This window comes from Cladophialophora bantiana, assembly GCF_000835475.1.
Source record: "Cladophialophora bantiana CBS 173.52 unplaced genomic scaffold supercont1.8, whole genome shotgun sequence".
NCBI classification, from domain to species: domain Eukaryota; kingdom Fungi; phylum Ascomycota; class Eurotiomycetes; order Chaetothyriales; family Herpotrichiellaceae; genus Cladophialophora; species Cladophialophora bantiana.
Genome location: NW_015971582.1, coordinates 1,738,881 through 1,760,948, shown reverse-complemented (window position 1 = coordinate 1,760,948; position 22,068 = coordinate 1,738,881). Strand labels below are relative to the sequence as shown.

Here is a 22,068-nt window from a genome sequence, read left to right as displayed (position 1 = left end):
GCTTGCTTGGTGCAACGGGATTGGGGTTTGTCGGGCGATCCAGCAAGCCCAGGTCAAGGAACGCCTCCTTGTACAGTACTTACTGTTAGGTACTTGGTAGAGCGTGCCCAGCTTAGTACGTTGTGGTAGTGGGTCTGTTGCGACCCGTCTGACACTTTAAAAACCTCCGCCTTGCTGCTTGTCAAGAGGCTTCCTCTACCAAGACCTCTGCTGGGGGTACCCATCTCGCCATCGGACAAATGGCTTGGGGTGGCGCGAGTTTGACATTGCTACTCCGTACCATCTGTGCCTGCGACTCGCCAAACAATACCGAGTACGATGCGAACCTGAGCCTGATGCCTGAATCCCCACCAGACTCTCTCGGTTGTCGCTGTCTTTCTTTTTGTAAGACATGTGGTGATAGTGGTGCGCGGTGATGCGCTCAATAACTTCGTCGCGGTATGATCATCACCCACCAGCCCATCACCCCGATCGTCATCGACATCCGCCGGCAACCCTCCTTACGAAAACGACCGCCGGCACATCCTAAAGGGAAAATTGCTGGTGGGTTGCTGACTGGAATCGTCTCGCTATTCCATGAGGCTAACCGCAAAAGCCTCAGGCAAGACCGGGGGGGCGGGAGAACTGTCAGGCTTTCTGCTGGAAGTGTACGGCATGCTCCTTAGTTATGACGAACAGGAGGAACAGAACGAACAGGTTCTGTGGGCCGTCCCTCGGTGGTGTGCCGCCGCTCCATTGGATTTTTGGGCACGTTTCAGTGGCTCCGTCGTAGTCAGGGGGGCGTTGAAGGGGAGGGGCCCTCACTTTGGCCATCCCATTCCATTTTTCCGTTGGCCTAGCGGCCTTGGTCACCAGTCGCAGTGCCAGGGGGGCGGGCAAGCCACGGGACAGACGGCAGGTACCTCTGCAACGCATGGCTTTGGTTTCTTGTCATTCCCGGGGTGTCCCCTCCCTCGCTTCGCCCTCGCTGTTCAATTCCTCCAGGATTCATCATTGCGGCTGCTCCGTCTTCTCCACGTCCTTCGGCTAGCGTCTTAGCTCATTTCTGCTCTCCACGAGCTGCCTGCCAATCCTCGCCTGTTTCGAGAAACGGAATCAAGCCACCCACCGCGACATCATCTTATTCCGAAAATGAATCAAATGCCAGCCAACCGCCTGCTTGTTGTCAAGCCCTCTGACACCCCAGGCCACCAACGTCCCGGCCACTGCCCATCATCCGCATGGTCTCGAATATTGACCTAATGCCTAGGGCCCAGACTCGTCAAGCTGGACAAAAATGAAACACGAGCATTTCTCCAAAACAGAGAAACCTCTGCGCTGGCCACAAAAGGTGGACAATACCGAAAAGGAGACAGCCTCAAGGTCACCTGGTCATACAAGACAGACTCAGGCTTTTCTTTTCCGTGGCTATTTCCGTGTCACTTTCAGGGGGCCAGAACTGGCGCAAGCCAGTGTGACGCCTGGCGTTGCGCCTTCACCAGAACAAGGTTAAGGGGGGGTTGCCAGGTTGCGCAGGATTGGGGAATGTGGCTTCGGGGCACGCTGTCAAGCGGCGCATGGCTTGTCTGATAGTCTGGCTACCAAGCCTTACGCCTCCCAGCCTAGGGCCTAGGCACCGACATAGGCGATCTTGTCTTTGCAAAATAAGCGGCGGTAGGCGCTGGAAGTGGTTTGCTGTTAAATTCAAGGCGACCTTTATACAGTAGGTACCTCGGACAACAACACTATCTATGCCTCTCGCAATAGTGATGCTCTGTCCCTTCTCTATTCTCTTGGTACCCTGGGCTGTATCGGCTCCGTCACCTTCAAGCACTTTTGATCGTCAGGTGCGCCGTGTATTTTTTGTGTCAGACTGTGCCACTTGTGTTTAGACAACTCCTCGTCCTCTCTTCCCCACCCATTTGCCGCCGAGCTGTTAAATGTCATCCACCGGCTGTCACTCTGAGCAAGGGGGTGACCACAACACGATGACCCGTATTTCTACATTATGCGGTTCGATCAAATCCGGGCTGAGATGACGCTAGACTTCGTTTAACCAACCTCTCCTTGCCTGGTGCTGGTCAAAAATTGCCATTGATCGACACATTTAACCCGCACAGGTACGAAAACATACATTTGGGTGGCACTGCCATCTGCACCGTACTGCTCGAGCAGCAGTTGGACAATCCTCCAGAGTCGATCACCCCTGCGCCTTTGGCACTTGGGTCAAGGTTTTTACTGGTACGGATCATATCTTTTAATCATGAATGACCCTAACACCCGACAGGCTGATGCGACACAATTACGCACTGTTGCAGAACCATAGTGATGCTGTAGGGATGACGGTATGGCAGGTCGCACGTGACGCAACGTCAACCCTTGTGCGACCCCCGCGGGCATGATTCAGGGTTTGCAAACCACGTCAAATTGGACCCAAGCTCCGAGTGTTCCAGCAACACCAGGGATGCCGGGGTGGCCGAGGCAACCAGGGAAACCGATGCTTAGGTGAGCTTCTCTATCTTCGGATACATTTCCATCATCGCGACCTTCCGGCTCAGAATCGCCGGCCATGTGGAAACAGTTCTGCTTACGGCTGCGAGCATGCCAATTCGAGAGTTCCCAATTTTGGGTTTCGTGCTGCCGACCAAAAGAGCAGAACGAGCGAGCCTCGCGTGCCGACACGTGACACAAGATTCTGGGAGACGGGCAAGGCCAGACTAGACTCAACCCGGATTTCCAGCCCAGTGGTTGCACAGAAGATCGAACGGCCGACCGCATTAGTTACCAAAACATGAACCTCATGCGCGCGAGTCCAGAGATGTGGTACGACAGCAAATTTTGAAACAACCTGTCCCGAATCATAGCCACTCGACAATTTGTCTTGGACGAGGCTGTTAACCCACCGCCATCTGTCTTTGCTATGCAATCGGTTTGTGAAGCCAGGTCACTACCCTTGTGGCGGCAATCCAGGGCACCTGAATTTCACCATCATGGGAAATCCATGTTGGATTTGTGGTAGACACCTGACACTCTTTGATTGGGACCACCGTGCTCTGGCGGGTAAGAAATTGACGCGGAGTGGCTACCTGAGAGACTCAGTGTCACTTCTGCTCTTGGCTGATCGACCCGGATTTCTCAAGCAAGTGCCTGCACCTGGCCGCACCTCATCCGGACGTTGCAACAACGGCCATGACGAAACCCTTGATATCATTTCGCAGACGCTTGGTTCCGGAGTGGTCGTTTCGATGTTCTCGCGGCAGACTTGCGATAATTCTTGGCTTTCCATTCTTTTATGCTCTCAGCATGGCTCTAGTGGACGTCGTTATCTCCAGCAGGCGGCGCTTCGATATTAGCGGGTGCTGCAATGACCGAAATTGATGCCCTCCGGAGTCATTTGGCTTGGCCTTGCGAGGACTTCTAACAACTCTCTGGCGATAGATGTCAGAATGAAGGCAATTCTTCGCTCCGCAACAATGCCTTGAACGTTATAAAGATAGGCTATTCTTATTCAGACACAGGCCTTCATCTGGTGAGTTATTATACGAGAAGAGGTCAAGTATACCTATTTATTCCTTGCCGGGTTCCTTCCGGTTGGAACTGGATAATGCTGTGGTCCTAAACCTCGTATTGGTTACCACGGAAGTGGCACTTTACACGAGGTAATGGTTGCTGGACACGTACAATTGCCGCTGTTAAATCTACACTGGCTGATCATACCATATATCACTGCAGAGCCATCATAGACCAGGGCCTCATGTCCATCTCGCAGAGCATGATTGAGAACAGCACACTCTACATCGGACCGCGGACTAACGGGTAGCAACGGCCGTCACAGCCAAGTTTAGAACACCATACGAAACGACAAGAAAGGGGTTACGGAGTACTTGAATGAAGACAACCCTGGTCACTGATCCACGGTCCTCCACGGACTGTCAAGGGAAGGAGTATTTCTCAGGCATGGTGCATTCCCATACCGAGATTTGCGCCCGACCCTTCCGAAAATCATGCTCGGCATAAAAAATTGCCAGCTGGACCCTACTGCAGATGGATGGCAGAGCTACTAGTACGTTTTGAGGGTATCTGTGGTTCCGTGGTCATCTATTATGATGTTACGTCCAACAGCCGTGAACAAGCTTTTATCCAAGAAGCGACCCATATGTTAGAGGTCTATGATTTGTCCACCTGCTGACCGACAAGGTTGTCTCGGAGAAGCGATTTATCACTCACACCGTATTAGTCACGCTGCAGGAGCTTTGAGAATGGCAATCGCGGGTTTTCATTATCCTGGCGTTGAACAGCCAAGAGGGACGCCCAGCAGCGCCGCGAGAGTCTCAAGCTGGACACCAAGCCAAGCAGTGACCGACGAGAGACCGCACGCCCGGGACAAGGCGATGACAAGGCGATGCCGCGTATGCCAGCACTTGGGCGTTTGAACAGGATCATGAGACTGGCCGAAATGCTGTGTGCTAGGGTCAAAGAACAAGTCACTGAGCCACGATTGACCACGAATATTGTTCGCAACATGACGGGAAAGATAGGCCGGCAGACGGCGGTTTATCCGTGATATAGAGTGTATACAGTAGGAGAAGGGGCATGATACTCTTGACTTTCGTGCGATGTCACACAAGGGGACTGTAAATATCTGAACGCCTTTTCTGATTGTTGACTCCGGACCAGAAAATCGCGAGATGGGCGAAGCGTACACGTGATCTGGCAGCAGAAGTCGGCTTTCTTCTCTCGTCTCCCTCCATTTTCTCCGTCCGAGTAAGTACGGCGTCGCCATGAAAAATCCAAGATGGTCTTGCGACAAGGCTCCTCACAGCGGTCTTGTTGAACTGGGAAGGCGGTGATTTGCTCCGGGCGTGGGCTTGGTAGCTTGGTGAGTGGTCGGGTTCCACAGGCGAAGGCGGCAATCCACAATCACGCCCTGTCACTTGGTCACCATGTCACCGGGCAAGTCACGCAAAGGAGCCGGATGCCAAGAACTCAGGGAGGCAGGTTGTGCTGTTTGTTTTCCTCGCCCTGATCAACCAAATATCAAATATACGGTGTAGCAAACCGGCAACATGCAACGGACAAAGCGTCCAGCGGCGTCCACGGGCCTCCCTGAGATGGCATTCCGCCCTCATGCAGACGCAATCAACCGTCCTTGACTCCTTGGATCCATGCTGCAGAAGGCCAAGATGTCGCCTAGAGAAAGAGCCAAGTGCCCAGATCTTGGCCGGGGCTCGAGCAGCGGAAGTGGAGGATTTGAGCCGGATTGAGCGAGCAGGATGATCAGGACCAAGAAAGATCGTGTCTCTTGAGTTCTTGGGTGATTCCCGCTCTCTAGAATCATGTTGGTATTTCATTATATCTCTGCTCCCCATGTCCCCTCTGCTAGACTCTGTCAATCTGCTGCCCCTGCCCTCCGCTACCGCGCATTGCCTCAGCAGCTTCTCCCGCCAGTTCGGTGATGAAAAGGCTCTGTCCCACCAGCGGCCTTTCTGATGATCAGAATGTCTTTCGAGCCCGATCCCGAGTCCACGAGACGTGCGTCGGCCTACAATCAAGTCAGAAACAGTTCATACTCCCCTCAGGCCGAACGCCGTTACCACCCAGCCGGTCCCCCTCCATTACAACAGCCTCCGACCGCATATGTGTCTCCTACTCTTCGAACTCCCACGACCCCTCGTCAGAAGGACCCTCTCCGACTCCAAACCTCAATATCCAGCGCCGAGTCTGGTTCGACGATTGGGGCGGAATCCAAGCCATACCTAGCGTACCAACAATATCAATATGGCCCTATGGCAGAGAGGGGCTTGGTGGAAGAGACGATCACCAGACATTCCCCTTCGGGCTCACAACATTCGGGGCGTGGAGCAAGAAGAAGCATTCAAGCGGGGACACCCGTGATAGAAGACAACTCGGCCGTATTCCGGTACATCCAAGAAAAGTCGATCACAGCAGATGAGGAGACAGAGGGCGACCATGCCCTGTGGATTCTGGTAAGAAACCCTCTTGACTTTTTGTACCTTCGTCAATATTGACACACCCCAGATGTGGATGTCCTTTCTCGACCCTTTTCACTGCCTATTCAGCGCTCTATTCTCAATATTCGCCGTCCTCATCATCACAGTCTTTGCCCCTCTTCGGCTTTGTCGCAAAGAATGCTCACCCAGCATATCTCTGGTCCGCATGATTGCGCCGGTCTTTCGAAATCATCTGCAAATGATCTTTGCGAAGTCGCTAGACAATGCTCACACCTTCGAGTTCAGTCCGGTTTGTCTGGTCCTGGTCCACGTTACGTCTCCTCTAATCAGTATTGGAAACGCCATTGCAGCCTGGATCATGGCAGTATTTTGGGTCTTTGCCATCATCATGGGAAACCCGGACGGGACGGAGAGACGCGATGACGGGCGCGCCTCCGTGCTCCTTTTAAGGGATTGGTGGGAGAAGTATCTCCTTTTTGCTATACGAAAGTGAATTTTATCTACTGTTCTGGGATCCGACTATGACGAAGGCATGATCAGATGGCTATTGTGTTTTTTAAAACGATCGGGGCATTTCCCCTCCTATACCTGGGCGTCCTCTAGAACTGCATAACGTCTGGCGCGGGAACTTCTTTTGTCACTTTGGTGATCCAACTCGTTGTGACCTTTGAGCAAACTACAAAAGGACCGAAGAGCGTCGTACAACTCTATTTCAAAAGTAGTCACCATCACCTCGATTATGCTCACGGTTTTCGGATGGAGGGATGATGCATGATGTGTCCTGCTGGGGTTACAAGCTTTTCACGCTCAGACCGACCGACGTCTTCATCTGTTGGTTTTCTGGCCTGGGAACGGCGTCTGCTACCACCTCGCTTGGATTTTCCAAAGACCAGCGGACGGCGTGCGGCAGGACTGTCTCCTTGTGGCGTCAAAACTCGTCGAATGTGGTCCAATATTCTAGAGGGAACAAGAACAAAAGCCTTCCGAGACTCCTCACCCCCCATGCCGTAGCCTCCCTGTGATTTGCGCGCCACGATCATGATCTCCCGACCCGAGCCTAGATCCATTACATGTGAGAAAAATAGAAGATGTGTCTTGTCTTCCTGATCCCTGGTTGCCCCTAGGTAGAGTTGAACGAAACTTTTGACCGCGCAGATCCCCCGCCTTGAAAAATCATCATCATGCTTCATTACCCGCGGGTAGGGGAGCCGTGCGAGTCAATGATGAATCGTCATGTACCACAAACGCCCGTTTTGCCTCCCCTGCCCCTGCCCTGCTGTAATGTTTATCGTCCCCCCAGCCTAAGCCTCGGCCTCAGCCTCGCGAAGTAAAGTAACAAGCCATGCCCGTCTCTTGGAAAATGTGTTCTAAGGCGCTGTTTCTGTCTTGATTATAGACCGACGCACGTCTCGTTGGCTCGGGATCGGGATCCCTAAGAAGATGTCCTACAATGTTGTTGGGATCAAGTCCTGATATCTCCATATAAAAAAACTCGAGAAGCTCTTGTTCCCTTTTTAAAATATACTTTCATAGATCTTTATTATCAATAGGTGCTGGGTTAACTAAATCCCCTTGTTCTATAATGTTTCCTTACTTGTCTTCTCCTCCCTCTCCTCCCTTCCTCTCCCTTAGTCCTAATAATTTTCCACTATTACTCTTAGCCTCTATAGCCTTACTCTCCCTCCACCTCTCGTGGTCAGCATGTTACAGAAGCACCAAATTCATGGAAAGGTCGGCGAGGCCTTTTGCTGGAAGGCTCAGTTGACAACGTCATTCCGCGCTATCCTAGAATGAGAAATCATGAACACTTAATGCTGTGAACTTTGGCAGCTGGTTACTTAGTCCGAGTCGTCCCATTCCCCACAAATGTGTGCAACCCTCGCCAGGCTAGGAATACTCCTCTCAAAGCTCGCCCCGTGATTGTGTCTTGAATTTACTCTTGCGTGGCATATGGATCTGCTTGGACCAACGTCAAACCTCAAATCTAGATCAAATTACCCCCCTGGCGGTTGGGAATCGGTAAACCTGACTAGGAGCAATGGGGGTTTGGACGTCAAGGTAAGCATCGTTGACTGCAGGGTCGTTCCGCTGGTATGAGCCCAAAAGGCGGAGGATGTACGAGTACTTGACGTCTGCAACAAGGTTGCTCTCTTATGCTTTGAAATGGCACTGAAGTTAAAGTTCCGGAAACAGTTCTCGATCCTCTCCTCAGCTTCGACAATATTCGAATCAGCTCTGGCTCGGAAGAACGCTTCGGACGTCTTCTTAACACTGACGATATCTGCAGCAGGGGCTTGGGTCGAGACGACGTTAAGGAAACAGCTCCACGGAATCGCACCATCGAATTGTGGCGTTTCTGCGTCTCGAATCATCTCGTTGCGCTTGCAGCTGGCACTCCGATAGTCGAAAAATGTAGTCGGGCGTCCTTCCCCAGATATTGCCAGAAGGACGCTGGATTGCATGGTACGGTAAAGAGATGTCGCTTAATGCCTGGCTTCCCGGGCCCTGCTCATGCTGAGCTGCCTTTTGACAAGTTCAAATAAGTCGAGTTCAACGGCCAAGGTCAGTACAATGCGGCCGACTCCCATTGGATCAGACATACTGCAACGTTGCAAATATGCTCGGAGCGCTCTTATCGGATGCGGACCTTTGGTGTTTCTTGCCTCCTCAAGGAGACGGTCAAGATGGCTTCCATGAACAGCGTCGCAGTGTCACCGGAATGTGAGCAATTGCTAACGAATCGCCGTATTTGCTCCTGCCAAGCACTCATTCTTTGCTGCTTCGCGTATATATAGATAAGATATGTAGAGATGAAAGCCAGTACGGCGCATGTGTCAAATCCATCATCTGGAACAGTCAATGGTCCTGAAGTCCAAGTCTCGGGAATGTTCAGGAATTCGAGAACAGTCTTGTGCATAAAATGCGCAGAAGTAATAGGTGGAGTCTCGTTATCGTCATATTTGATATAGGGAAGTCGCAGCTGCACAAGGCCCCAGCACCGGCTCCTCAGTCGTCCTCCGCGGACTCTATTTAACTCCTTAGAACCCCACAGCTTAACTTTCGAAATAGGAGGAACGTTAAGGATATCAAGGTCGTATCTTTGGGGGGGGGGGGTGGAGAGAGAATCGATTTCATGTTCCACATAGCTCTTAATATCGGCTCGCGTGAGATCTTCAAGCTTCAGCATCGGGCCACAACAGAAGGCATCAACGAAGCCAGGTTCGGGTTTGCTGGACACGAGAATCTCGACATTTGGAAGGTTGGACGGCCATTCTATGAACTGGACCGCTTCTTGATACCGTCCAGAATACTGTCCAGTCCGTCAATGAAGAAGTAGTATTTGGAAAGTTGAAACGCGTCAGCATGCTTGCAGAGCAGATCGAATACCTTTGGCATTTCAGCTGCTGACGATGTGCGGAATGATGCCTGTTCTGAGCCGTACATATGGCACCACATTTCTGGCAATATCTATTTGATTATAGATCGGTTGACTTCTAGAATCTGGATGAGTAGGATTTTGCAGAGACCGTACTGCGACTTCTGCTCGTCAGTCTGAGATGCCAGAAGAAGAAGTTGGGAGCATGCAGCTTCAGTTCTCCAGCCCATCTTTGCAGCAGTAAGTCATGCGTTCGTTAATTGGTGTGCCGCATTTTTCATCAACGTGCTCTTTCCTGAACCTGGTTTTCCAGAAATCCAGTACGCCCCTGGGTCTGTACGAAGCCCTTGACAAAGGTCGTCCATCGTCTGGTGAGGGTGTCTCGAGAGCCCAGTTGTAGGTCCCACGTTCAGGCGCAGAGATGAGCTCCCTTCTCTCATCCATGGTTCGAAACCCGAGGAGTTCCAGGATCCTCTCCTGGCACCTATCATCGAGGAACGACCCGGCGAATCTGGGGAACATCTGGCCACCGATTCTCTCCGCAGCTGCGCAGTTTGTTCCCACATGAAAGACGATCGAGCGTTTGAGATCTTCTTCCTTCATTCGCTCCAACAACCCCTTAGAGCTTGGAACCAAATCGTTGGGCTTTCCGGGGAGCACAGCTACCTTTTGAATGAGTTTTCGAACCGATCTTTGTCCCTGATCACTCAGTACGCCTTCTTTGCTGTGATCACTCTGGCTTACACAAGTCTTGAACGGCTCTGCAATGATTCGTATTCCTCGAAGACTTCGTCCATCCGACGCTTACTGAGAGGTCGATTTCGACGCTCCGGAGCATCCTCCGCTGATACTTGTTGACGGCCATAGCGCTAGCTGAAGGAGTTTGCTTCGCCGAGAAGGGATGCTATTCCGGTAAGAGTGCGGAAAACCGTTGCTTGTAGACCCGAATCATTGAGTCGGTTATCATAATCGTCCCACAGAAGGTGCATCCTTCGAACACCACTGCAGAAGGGTCTTCTCAATGTCGAGCTGAGCCTCCAGAAGCACAGCGTCTCGTCTAAGCTCACCGGCGGCTGAAATATATCAAACTGCTCAATGCAGTCCTTGAATGTTGAGACTAACGCTGTTACTCTTAGGGCGAGGCCCGCGATCTCCATAACGAACATGACACGCTGGATGTGAGTTAACATCAGACGAATCACACAGCTAGGATTAAACAGCGGCAAAAGGGTGATGCGGCGCGGAGAGTCGAGAAAGCTGCTTAGCACAGCCCCCGTGCAAAGCGACATCGTAGGTAACTACTAGCTAGTAATTGCACCCTCGTAGCCGTATCCTTTCCTTGAAGGCGGCAGTAAAGGCGCAGAGCATGGGGGAAGACATATTTTCCATTACCCACGTTTTGAAACTTCCGCTTGAGCACCTGCGCTTTTCATTGATCCAGCGTTATTCTTACAGATTCGTCAGATAGTCCTCTATCTCCTCTTTGCTGAGCTTGCGGAACCGTGGGCCCACCGCTCCCTCCACACCCTCATACCCGAGGAGATGGTTTGCCGGCTCACCCACAATGCCGATCTCGACTGTGTCGCCATTCATTTCCCCCTCGATGGTCTCTTTGAGAGTTAGTAGCGCAATGTGAATGGCATCCTGAGACGGGCTGTCAGCTTTGTGCTCCGGAGTGAGTCCGGGTATATTCTCACCTCCAGTTCTAGAGAGTCATTATATCGCTTCTCCAAGAATGTCTTCGCACTTGTCGCACTCTTTCCAATTGCTGTGGCCTTCCAAGGGAAATAACTGCCGCTAGGATCAACCTGGTACAGGCTGGGCCCTCCTTTCAAGATGCCGCCCGTTTTCCTGCTTGCCAATTTTGCCTCTGCCTCGGTTTCACCCTCTTTCGCAGTAGTAGTCTCGGGTTCAATCCCGTCATCCCATCCAGCTATCAGCAAACTCACGCCGTAGGGCCGAACACCGCCAGATTGCGTAGCCTCTTGCATAACCCTGGCCACGTCCTGGACCAATATCCGCGTCGGCGGGTATTCATTATAGATGCGCTTGTAGTTCGTGTGTGAGACTTTGCGGGCTTTGTCGACCAGGACTCGATAGTCGGGGCCCATACCGCTATAGACCATGCCGATATTGGGTGTGATGAGGGATACTTTCGACAGGGAAGGAGGATCGATTAAGGGAGATGATGACTTCTTCTCAGTAGCGAGGACGATGCCGTTTGTTGCTGTGATTCATCATGAGCACCATATGCGGGAGCGTGAGTAGAATCTTCCTTACCTTTTATGCCTAACGACGTGACACCTTGATTTACTGCGTTGAGGGCATATTCTGGAAGGAGAGTAAGCACCGGTCAAGTTCACTACTGGCAGCGTTGAAATACCTATCTGGACGAGTTTGCCGCTGCATCATATTAGTATAAAAGATTCATTACGCAAGTAATAAGGTCGACGTACCTGGGCGAGAATGTTGTGAGGGAAAATGAGTATCTGTCTGCCATTCTGGCGCGGCCGCAGAGGGAGCTCGTGAAAGATTGTCAAGTCTCCTGGAGAATATATTGAAGTACTTCAAGGAATAGTAAAGAGTTGCGGGACGAGCAGGACAGAGGGTGCAGGATTCACAGGTAAACGAAGACGATTGTTCACGCAAGCCAAACCAGAGACGAGGCTGCAGGTCAATGGCGCGTCCAGTTTGAAATGGGGAGCATCATATGATCCACAGTACATCCTACGGCGGTGCGCTACTCTTTTGAGTGTATTTCGTCAGCCTTGTCAAAGCTGCTTTGCCCAAAAACGAAACATTTATCTCCGACGAAAGTTGACTATGGAATCCTCTGCTCATGCTGGCTAAGAGAAACGTTAGCTCTCCTTGATACCTGCTTTTCTACGCCATCTTTTTGTTTTCTAGCGCATGCGGTTTCCTCTCAATGGCCAATCCATTGCTTCTTCCTGGGGACGTTTTCAAGTTACATCCTTGGAGTACCGACCTTGCAGAGTGCCTGAAGTCCTCCGAGGGAGGCTAGTCCTGTCAACATCCCCTATATTAGGAGGTGCTGGCATTCAAAGTAGTGGATCTTTTTCATCTCAACATCGACTTCCATTGCGCGTCACAACAGCTTCCGACCACCTGTTTCGTGCCCGGTCTTCCTGTAAAGGTGCTAGCTTGAATCAACGAGCATCGAAATCTGTCCACAAAACCTCTCGTGGATTCTTTCATGACATAGACATACTTCGTACCGTGCTTCGCTTCACTGCACTCCACTCCTGTGCTCGGAAGGGCGAATAGATATCTTCGATGCCAAACCGCCAAAGACACCAATACTAAATCATCTCTCGAGAACGCCCTTGACAGACTCCATGCTTTGTAAAATATCAACAACATCGTTAGCCCAACCCATGTCGCTCTTTTCACTCCCCCAACTTCCCTCCTGTTCCTCTCCTCTTCTCACTCAGCCACCCTCCTTTCCCTTCGCCAGCCCACCTCTTTGCACCTGTCCAAAACCGCACCAAGCTCTCTGCGCCGATGGTATCATTTTCTCTGTACAAATTCGCAATATCCACATTCAAAGGGCTGTCCAATCCTGGAGAAATGAGGAGTTGTTGGATCGCACCCATCGTTGTGCTCAGTGTATACGATGGTGCCCAATGTTCACCACTCAGCAGCGTCAGACATATCTCTCCGGTAGAGAAATGTACGTTCGGATGACATATGGGTGTGATGAATTGGACCTTGGGAGGCGCGAAAGGGTAGGTTGTTGGGACGGTAATGGAGAGGAGCCACAAGCCGCCATGATAGGGGGAGGCCGGGTCCCGAGGGCCTTTTAGGACGGCTTCCCACTGGAAGAGGTCTTCTTCGTTGACGGGGCCGAGATGGAGGACTGCTTCATTGGGGGAGGACTGGAGGTCTTGGAGTTCATGCGTGAGGCGTTTGAGGGCGTTAGTCGAGGAGGATTTGCTGCTGCGAGGGGTGGATGACATGGCGACCGCTCAAAACAGACTGCTCAGACAGATTTCTGGGATTGGAATAGAGATGTCCTATAGCGGATAGAATCGAAGGATGAGAAGCATGGTCAAAAGAAGTGATGTTGGTGGTGGTGTTGTTGTTGTCATGATAGCTCTGCAGAGTCCTGCAGGTCAGGTCAGCTCTCTGGCGCGGCCGAGGTTGTGCCTGGAAAGCCATTGAAACGCCACCAGTGGGTGCCAGTTAATGCCTATTTTGCAGTCATCGAGCCACTACTCAAACGCGTTCCTCGCCCTAGACCGGCGATCGTCCAGGGGTCGACGAGATCTAGCTTTCAACTTTGACCAATTTTCGACCTCACCATCTCATTTGCAAACAGTAAACAGGCTGTGCAAGATGCGGACATCCAAGATTTCTCAGGAAACCACCCGGATATTTAATCCTCTATTCCCGAACAGTCACTCCGGACGAACAACGAGGAGTTCGAAACGACTAGCTTCGTTTGCGCTGGGATACGATCCAACCGTTGAGACAAAAGAAGAAGATGAGAGAGCGGGGGACGGGGCGGGTGGAGACGTCGGTTCGACTCCAGATATTGAGGACGCCCTCGGTACGTCGTCTCAATCGACAAGAAAGAGAAAGTTTGGCTCTGATTCGCCATTTATTTCGACGGTGGTTACGACCACAACTGAATGGACCTCGCCACGCAGGATCAAGGAGGAGGGCGACGAGGGAAACCTAGACTCGTTGTCTAGTGCGCGTGCAAAAGCAAAGCCCAAGATGCCCGCACGGAGGACAACGTCGCCGTCAGGGACAGTACGAATACATCCTCCCTCAAACTGGGCCGAGATATATGATACAATCAAGGCAATGCGACTAAGGAACCCAACTGCTCCGGTCGACACGATGGGCTGTGAAGAATTATTTTGGCCTGCCGCTCCACCACGAGAGAAACGCTATCACGTCTTAACAAGCCTCATGCTATCTTCTCAAACAAAAGATACGGTGACAGCAGCCGCTATGCAACGCCTACACACAGAATTGGTTCCTCAATCGCCCACTCCAGACAATGAAATACAACAGTCGACCCTGACAGTCGACAACATGGTTGCCTGTGACCCTAAGCATCTCGACAGTCTAATCGGTAAAGTTGGCTTCCATAACAACAAAACAAAGTACATCAAGCAAGTCGCCACAATCCTGAAGCAGGAATACAACTCCGACATCCCCAATACTATAGAGGGCCTCGTCCGCTTACCAGGAGTGGGTCCGAAGATGGCGTACCTCTGCATGTCTGCCGCATGGGGCGTAGATGAAGGAATCGGCGTAGATGTTCACGTCCATCGCATCACAAATCTTTGGGGTTGGCATAAAACAAAAACACCGGAGGAGACGAGGGCCTGGCTGGAGGGGTGGTTGCCTCGCGATAAATGGCATGAGATCAACAGGATGCTTGTGGGTTTAGGGCAGACGGTGTGTCTGCCTGTCGGGAGGAGGTGTGGGGAGTGTGACCTGGCTGGTACGGGATTGTGCAAGGCAGAGATTCGGGGCTGGAAAGCCACGGAGAGAAGAGTGAAGAAGGAGAAAGTGGAGGTGAATGTTGAGGATGGCATTGAGGTCTTCAAATGGGAGACAGAGGACAGTAAGAGGGTGGAAGTCGAAGAAATGGTCGAGGAATCATTATGAAGCTACCAAAATGGAGAGATTTTGTTTCCTTTTCAAGGCTGAAATGGTCGGCCTCTTCGTGACTTTGACCGGGTATCCAATATGTTATCCCAATTTTCCGATTCTTTATCTCATGTCTCCCAACTCACAAACCACACATTCGCCAATGATGAAACAGTTGTGTTGAAATATATTGAGCACTTTTGGAAGGAGCTCGCGTATCAATTATGCTTGATAAGCTGGCGGAGGCTCCGAAGGCTCAAAGGTGTCACCGACAACGTGTGCCGGAGCAGGGGATTTGACATGTGTTTCGGCAAACCTCTGAGAATTCCGGCCAGAAGGTCGGTTGGAGCGAAGAGATTGTCGTGTTGATCGATTCTCGATGGTGCGAATAGTATATGGCTTTCGCGGAAAGCGCTCAAATCTTTGTTGCCGTCTCTTTCGTAGGTTGGCCACACAAAGGCAACTCGTCATGACGACAAAGAGGACGAAGATAATGCATATGCTGACAATGCCGGTTGTACTGAGATTCAAGGCATTGGTGTTGCTTGAGAACAAGGATCGTTTGTCGAGGGGGATGTGCATACTGCTGGTTTGGAGTTTGAAAAAATGTGAGAGTAACTTACCTGTCTCCTGTGCTATATAGCCACAAGATATATCATGTGTCCAAGGTAGTGGCTACGCCTTGCTGTGCCCAGAGTGCTGGACGGCATGGTAAGGCTGAATTCAAAAGACGTGGAATTGGGCAAAGCAGTTGAATCAGGCGTCATGCTAACCACATTTGGTAGCTTCTAGTCGTGTTTGGGGAACCTCCCGTCGAAAACAATAGCTTGAATTTCAAGGCTGTAGATCATAGGCAGACGATAAGGCATTCTCATCCCAATGCGATCGATCCTAGATGCAAAGTGCATTAAGATTTAGTCCTTCCTGTGGTACAGGTGGTGTCTGATAGTGGATCCCCAGCATGGCAAAGAAACGCAACCTCTCACTGCTGACGGCTTGTCATATAGTATTTGTTATGGCGCAGCATTCCCACAAGATTAGGCTGAGGATGAGACAGAAGCTAGCAAGCCAGAAGACCAAAAAGAAAGGAATAACATGTTCGAGCGTTAAGATGTACCTCGTACTCGGTAGGGCGAGCAAGGTCAGCCGACGTGGCGGCGAAAAGACAGCACAGCCTCGCTAAGTCTGCCTACCGAGCTTCGATAGCTCTGAAGCTGCCTACCTCTTGATGCGGACTGCAAGACGAACATTGATGTGAGTTGTAACCGGTACTTCCATCGGCGACAGACTCAACGCCACAATGTCTTCATCACTCCAGAAACTTCAACGTCGATTTTCAAGATGTCCCATCTCTGATGAGACCAGCCTTGTGGTATGCCCGCGCGGTCCTCCTCCAAACGTCACCATTGTTGCTCTCCACTGAGAGGGGTTTCAAAGGCGTCCAGGTCGACGCTTATTCTCTTCAAAACGGAAACAAGGTTGGGCAGGGTTTTGAGTAGTCGATAAAGTATGGATCATTCATTGTTTATCCGCCTGCAAATCTCGAGGTGATCGAGTCGCATTCAAATTTTGAGCATGGCCTTGTTCTTTCAGAAAAGAGAGCTTAGGCTGAGATTGGGCGCTGGCTGGCCGAGGACAGTATCATTGCAATCCATGGCTTCGGAGGAGACGCGCAGAAAACGTGGACCGATCCCACTACAGGAAAGTTCTGGCTGAGAGACTTCCTCCCTGCCGCCGTTCCAGAGGCTCGAATTATGACTTTTGGATATGACCCTACACTAGCATTCCGCCCATCGCGTGCAAGCATCACTCATTTTGCATGGGATCTCCTGAATAGACTTGGGTCGCTCAGACACCTGTCGCCTGACAGGGTACGCTAGCAATTCCGAGTCCACTTCGCGACAAGATGTTCGAGATCGACCTATCATTTGGATCGCGCACAGCCTTCCCGGCCCTTAGGGGCATCGTCGTGAAGAAGGTGCGTCGGATCATGCCTCATTCTAGACCCCGATTCGCCCATGCCTCCAGGCCCTGATTCTTTCTCATGAATCCGAAGTGTTCTACAGATATATCTTGCGGGCGACCCAAGGCACCATTTCCTTAGGCACACCACATCGAGGATCAGGCATTGCGGCATGGTCTTCCCTCTTTGCGAGCGTAGTTAACAGCATGTCGTTCGGCCTAACAATACAGAGAAAGTTCTTAGTTGATCTTGCCCCGAAGTCGCAATTATTGCTTGAAATATCGCAACAATTTGTCCATCGTTCCGCCCTCTGCAGATAATGTCTTTCACTGAACAACAGATCATGCGACCCGTGACCACTTTGGTGAGCCTCCAAGATCCTTTGTATGTCGCTCTATGCTTTGTTCGGACGTGCATTATTGAATGGTGTCGCTGTCCATGTTGTCAATGAAGCTTCAGCGGTGATGCGTCTCCCTGATGAGATGGTTTTCTCGGTCAACGCTGATCATCGCAATATTTGTCGATATTTGAGCGAGGGAAAGTGAAGTGTATACTCTCGTGGAAGCCGCAATCAAGGACCTGGCAGTACGATCGACGCCAGCACTGGGTACCTTTGAAATCTCAGCGGGCAGTCGAAGTCGGACACAACAACAGCCTCATTTAGAGATGGTGCATCGAGCCAAGCAGCTATTTCTTGTAAGTATGCAATCGCCCAACAGAGTCGTGCTGAGAATATCCCACCTGAAGATTTCCGGCCAAGGATATGAAGAAGCTGCGTTAAATCTCGACCAGCAAGAATTTTACCCTCATAATGTTCTTTTGAGGAATTTTGTGTGTAACGAAGAGGATTTGGAGCTCGAAACTCGTGCACAAAGACTACGCCTCCCAGGAGAACGTCCACTATTCCAATCAATATCCACGGTTTGAGGCGGATTTCGCCAGGGACTGGGGAAGTCGAGGAGTTTTCAACCACCTTTCAACTTGAGAGCGATCTTCCAATGAGTAGCATAATTGGGGAGATCAGAGATTGTCCAGGTAAGTCGGTGTCAGGATGTTTTGTTCACAACTCTCGTCAAATGCATTCCTTTCAGGCTTCACGGTCTTCAATGAGTTGAAATTTCGGGGACAAGAATCTCCTATCTCGACGGCATGGGTGCATGCTTGCACAAGGCTCGTCGAGGTGACTCCAGTAAGACCTTGCTATGACCAGTTGAAAGGTTACAAGTATATGTCAAACAGACCCTGGCAGAGTTCAGCAGGGCTTTTCCGCATACCGTCGAAACCAAAATTTTCGCAAACCAAGGCCAAAATTCCCTACCCAATTATAGTGGCAACGAGAGACAGCCCTCAAGCTTTATCAGTGTTGTGACCGGCGATGAGTGTGCCTTTTCAATCTCATTCATGAGGACACTACGAATCCTTCAGGACAGGAAAAATTATCCGCTCCCCGCTAGCCTTAGAAAGCTCCCCACTATTCAATATCTAAGATCTCGCCCACTCATTGCCCCCTGAAATGCTGGAACACGATGGTATTTGTGTACCGATGAACCGTAGGTAGGAGTTCCATCAAGCTAGATTTGTCAAACTCTGGTCAGGCTCCCCTGGAAATTTGTTCTAATAGACTCAAGAGTCCGGGATGATGTGGGTGGCTTTCAACTGCCATAAAGAGAGCCCGTGGTCCGTCCGTCCATTTCTAGGAGGCGTTCACGGGATCTCGAGCGGTATAACGATGGACGACATGAACACCTGCTCAAGCGCATTAATACAGTCAGCACAGAGTAGGATTATATTGTTCTTCCGCAGTAAAAATGGGGCGACGGCAATGCAGCACAGCCCAGAATTGTCAAACAATTCGTGCTACTCCTATGAGTGCCAAAGTCAATGATACAACGCCATGTATAGAGGACAAAAGCGGTAGAAATGTACAGCCTTTGGGAAAGCAAACTGAATTAATTTCGGACGGGAACGTAAGGTGCTCTCTCGCGTGGCAGCTTACCAGACGGGATTGCGTCGGTAGGATACAGTTACAGATAATACCGGCACACGACACAGCCAGGATCCGTTTTGCAACCATTCCAGACTGGTTATATATTGACGGAAGCATCTCAAACAAGTCGCAGGTGCCTGTGCACGCTCGATCTTACGATGTTTTCAAGACTCCGGAGGAACTAGGCATGAAGAATGGGGATATCACGCACGTCGAGGATTTGCTCAGGCGACAGCTGCAACGCCCGAAAGTTGTAAAAGATCTGTTGGGCGAATTGCAATTGCCGGTTTCCCTTGGAAGAGACTGAAACCATCAACATGGAGCTAATCAAAACGACATACAAGTACAGTATATTGGTTTATAGACAGCCTCACGAGATCCGAACGTGATTTACCTGAAAACGATGACTGGCCGAGTTACCATTTTGTTGCCTGATGTCTACTACCACCTTGTCAGACCCGAAGAACGCCTTGCAAAAGAAGGAGGGAATCCATTTAGAGCGGGCGAAGGTTAATCTATGGTGGAAAACAGTCAGATGATTGTAAACTTTACGAAGAGATTGAAATGGAAGTAATTGCCGCTGACTTTCGACAGTCGAGCCACTCTCCGATTACAAAATCCCATACATCAGTATACACCTTCCAGGACGCTTGTTTCGACACAGGTGCAGTTCCAGCGCTACTTCCGAGTCGCCTCTATGCTTGCATCTGTGAAAACATTCCTCTCATTGCAGTTGATGTAGCTGACTGCCTTCCTTATTACACAGAGAGGAACGATATTTGTCGTCACTCATTTGCGGGGAGGTGGTGATGGCAGTATTCGCTGCGTGCGTGTCATGATTAAGGGCGAGAAGCAAACCATTGTTGTGAAGGCGCCATGGAATCTTGACCAGTTGAAAAGGGCCATCCATGAAAGATTCCATATCCCAGCCATGCAGCAGATGATCTCTTTACATGGGGTTCGCTTGAAGCAATGGGAGCCAAATGACGACAATCCTGAGGTCCTAGAGTTCTCCTTGCTTCCCACGGGCCAGGTCCGCATGGGCATTGGCATCGGTGGTAATATCAAGGAGCACATCGGATCGGACGAACACGATCCTCGCATATGAGACGTTGCGAACTCAAGGATTCTCAATATGCAACTCGTCAATTCGATCGACTGTCACGACATCACTGGACGTCGCCCTCCCTCGACACCCATTACTCCATCTAGTTATGCTGCGAGGACAAAGTCACTAGTGAAGATGACAGCGGTGTCGCCATAACCGCAGATAATGCTATATCGGTCAGAATTGGTAAGAAAACGGCAGGAGACGTAAGTGGGAATAACGGCAAACGAAAGCGAGATCAGCACTTAGGACCTCGGGCGTCGAAGCTTCGTAATAAGTGGTAATTTTCGACAGAAGTTGACGTATCATGTATCGGTACGACGATGTCTGAAAATACTTCTTGCGCTGTCTAGCACGGATATCCCATTGTCTGCAGTGTACGGAGAGGAATATACATAGGTATACGAGATATCCCTTGGAGTATTTGTAAAAGCGGCGTGGTTCACTGGGGTCTCAACAGGCACCCACGCACCAGTCTCCTAGGCCTTGGTAAAGCGGCCGGGGCATCTCTCTCCGGACTGCTGACCATCTAGTACACGCCAGTTACATGCTTGCGGACGCGCTGCGTACACAAAATCCAACAGCTACCGACGTCCTTTAGCAGATGGTTGATTATGGCGGGTTGCAATTAAATGCAAAGGATTTCGTACTTTGTTTTGCCCTCGTGAGCGTCTTGCAGAGTTTCCATTCCCCTTCCCGTCGGTCCTCTTTGCTGCGTCTGTTCCTTCTTTGAGCCGGCGTCCTCAACCCGTCCATCCAACATGTCAGGCACCAAGCGGATAGAGAAATGGGAAATTGACCGATACTGGGAGATCTTCTCCTCGCTCGTCCAGCAGCCCGCCACACCCTCCTCGCGCCTGACCAACCAGGCCGCAGCCAATGTCCTCCGAAACTCGCAGTTGCGGGATGACCAACTCGAACGTGTGTGGGATCTTGCGGATGTCGATGGGGATGGCGAGCTGGACTTTGAGGAGTTCTGTGTCGCCATGCGACTCATCTTCGACCTCGTCAACGGCGAATACCAGGACGTGCCTCCCAGTCTGCCTGACTGGCTCGTCCCAGAATCCAAGGCTCACTTGGTCCAGGCGAACCGAGCCTTGACAGGCCACCAACAGGCGCAGTTTGAGAGGATCGAGGATGACGAAGAAGACGCTGGGTTGAAGGATGGCTTTGATTGGTACATGAATCCTGGCGACAAGCGAAAGTACGAGGAGATCTACTCTGCAAACAAGGATCGGAGGGGCGAGATCAGCTTCGAAAGCCTGCACACGCTCTACTCCAGCCTGGATGTGCCGGATACAGACGTGCGGAGTGCGTGGAACCTCATCAACACAAGTGGTCGAGATACTATCTCTAAAGACGCCTGCCTCGCTTTCTTGCATATCCTGAATTACCGTCACGAAGGCTATAGGATACCGCGCACTGTGCCGCCGAGCTTGAGGGCAAGCTTCGAAGGGAACAAGATTGACTACCAGATTGACAATGTCCGAAACAGGCCAAACAAGTACGACGAGGAGACGCCCACAGGACGAAAAGCCAAATTCGGAGATGCTTATTTGAGCCGCATTGGCGGAAAGGGCGGCTCTTCCTACCAGCCCAAAGGCACCGACTTCTCCGATGTGGTGGAGGACGAGGACCTGGAGAAAGTCAGGCTTCTACGCGAACTGCGCGAGTTGGAATCCCAGCATGATGCCGCGGTCGCAGCCTCGGATCGAAGACGGAAGCAAAGATTGGAGAATGGAGGTCCCAGACAAGCGGGGAAAACGAATTGGACGCTGGTCAAGCGCGAGGCGCAGCAAATGCTAGAGTACAAGCAACGACAATACGTCGAGCTCAGTTCGGAAAATGGGAATAAATCAGGCGGTGATCTGAAGAGACTGAGGGACGATCTTGCATTGGTATCGGAGCAAATAGACGGGCTCGAGTCACACCTGAGGAAACGGGAGGCAGAACTGGAAACCCTTCGCCGGGAAATTGAGAACGAGAGGGCGAGCAGGTGACAGGGCAGGTTTGTGCAAGCTGGAGAGAGCAGACATGGATCGCGAGAACAATTCA

At 51.1% G+C, this 22,068-nt stretch overlaps 7 protein-coding genes across 7 annotated transcripts; 3 read left to right on the top strand and 4 right to left on the bottom strand.

Moving 5' to 3' along the window:
• Positions 1-5,477: 5,477 nt before the first annotated feature.
• Positions 5,478-6,444, top strand: Z519_06287 (uncharacterized protein; the record flags this gene model as incomplete). Its single annotated transcript, XM_016764027.1, has 2 exons — positions 5,478-5,966; positions 6,019-6,444. The coding sequence occupies 2 exons, from the start codon at positions 5,478-5,480 to the stop codon at positions 6,442-6,444; spliced, it is 915 nt and encodes a 304-aa protein (XP_016620351.1).
• A 2,139-nt stretch (positions 6,445-8,583) lies between these two features.
• Z519_06286 (uncharacterized protein) lies at positions 8,584-9,138 on the bottom strand (the record flags this gene model as incomplete). The annotated part of the gene is made up of 1 exon (XM_016764026.1): positions 8,584-9,138. One exon carries the CDS (start codon positions 9,136-9,138, stop codon positions 8,584-8,586), a length of 555 nt encoding a protein of 184 aa, XP_016620350.1.
• Positions 9,139-9,540: 402 nt separating this feature from the next.
• Z519_06285 (uncharacterized protein) lies at positions 9,541-10,192 on the bottom strand (the record flags this gene model as incomplete). Its single annotated transcript, XM_016764025.1, has 2 exons — positions 9,541-10,062; positions 10,136-10,192. The coding sequence occupies 2 exons, from the start codon at positions 10,190-10,192 to the stop codon at positions 9,541-9,543; spliced, it is 579 nt and encodes a 192-aa protein (XP_016620349.1).
• Positions 10,193-10,776: 584 nt separating this feature from the next.
• Positions 10,777-11,827, bottom strand: Z519_06284 (uncharacterized protein; the record flags this gene model as incomplete). The annotated part of the gene is made up of 5 exons (XM_016764024.1): positions 10,777-10,971; positions 11,025-11,554; positions 11,608-11,658; positions 11,711-11,730; positions 11,784-11,827. 5 exons carry the CDS (start codon positions 11,825-11,827, stop codon positions 10,777-10,779), a joined length of 840 nt encoding a protein of 279 aa, XP_016620348.1.
• Positions 11,828-12,734: 907 nt separating this feature from the next.
• Z519_06283 (uncharacterized protein) lies at positions 12,735-13,304 on the bottom strand (the record flags this gene model as incomplete). Its single annotated transcript, XM_016764023.1, has 1 exon — positions 12,735-13,304. One exon carries the CDS (start codon positions 13,302-13,304, stop codon positions 12,735-12,737), a length of 570 nt encoding a protein of 189 aa, XP_016620347.1.
• A 379-nt stretch (positions 13,305-13,683) lies between these two features.
• Positions 13,684-14,973, top strand: Z519_06282 (uncharacterized protein; the record flags this gene model as incomplete). The annotated part of the gene is made up of 1 exon (XM_016764022.1): positions 13,684-14,973. One exon carries the CDS (start codon positions 13,684-13,686, stop codon positions 14,971-14,973), a length of 1,290 nt encoding a protein of 429 aa, XP_016620346.1.
• Positions 14,974-20,774: 5,801 nt separating this feature from the next.
• On the top strand, positions 20,775-22,013 carry Z519_06281 (uncharacterized protein; the record flags this gene model as incomplete). The annotated part of the gene is made up of 1 exon (XM_016764021.1): positions 20,775-22,013. One exon carries the CDS (start codon positions 20,775-20,777, stop codon positions 22,011-22,013), a length of 1,239 nt encoding a protein of 412 aa, XP_016620345.1.
• Positions 22,014-22,068: the final 55 nt, after the last annotated feature.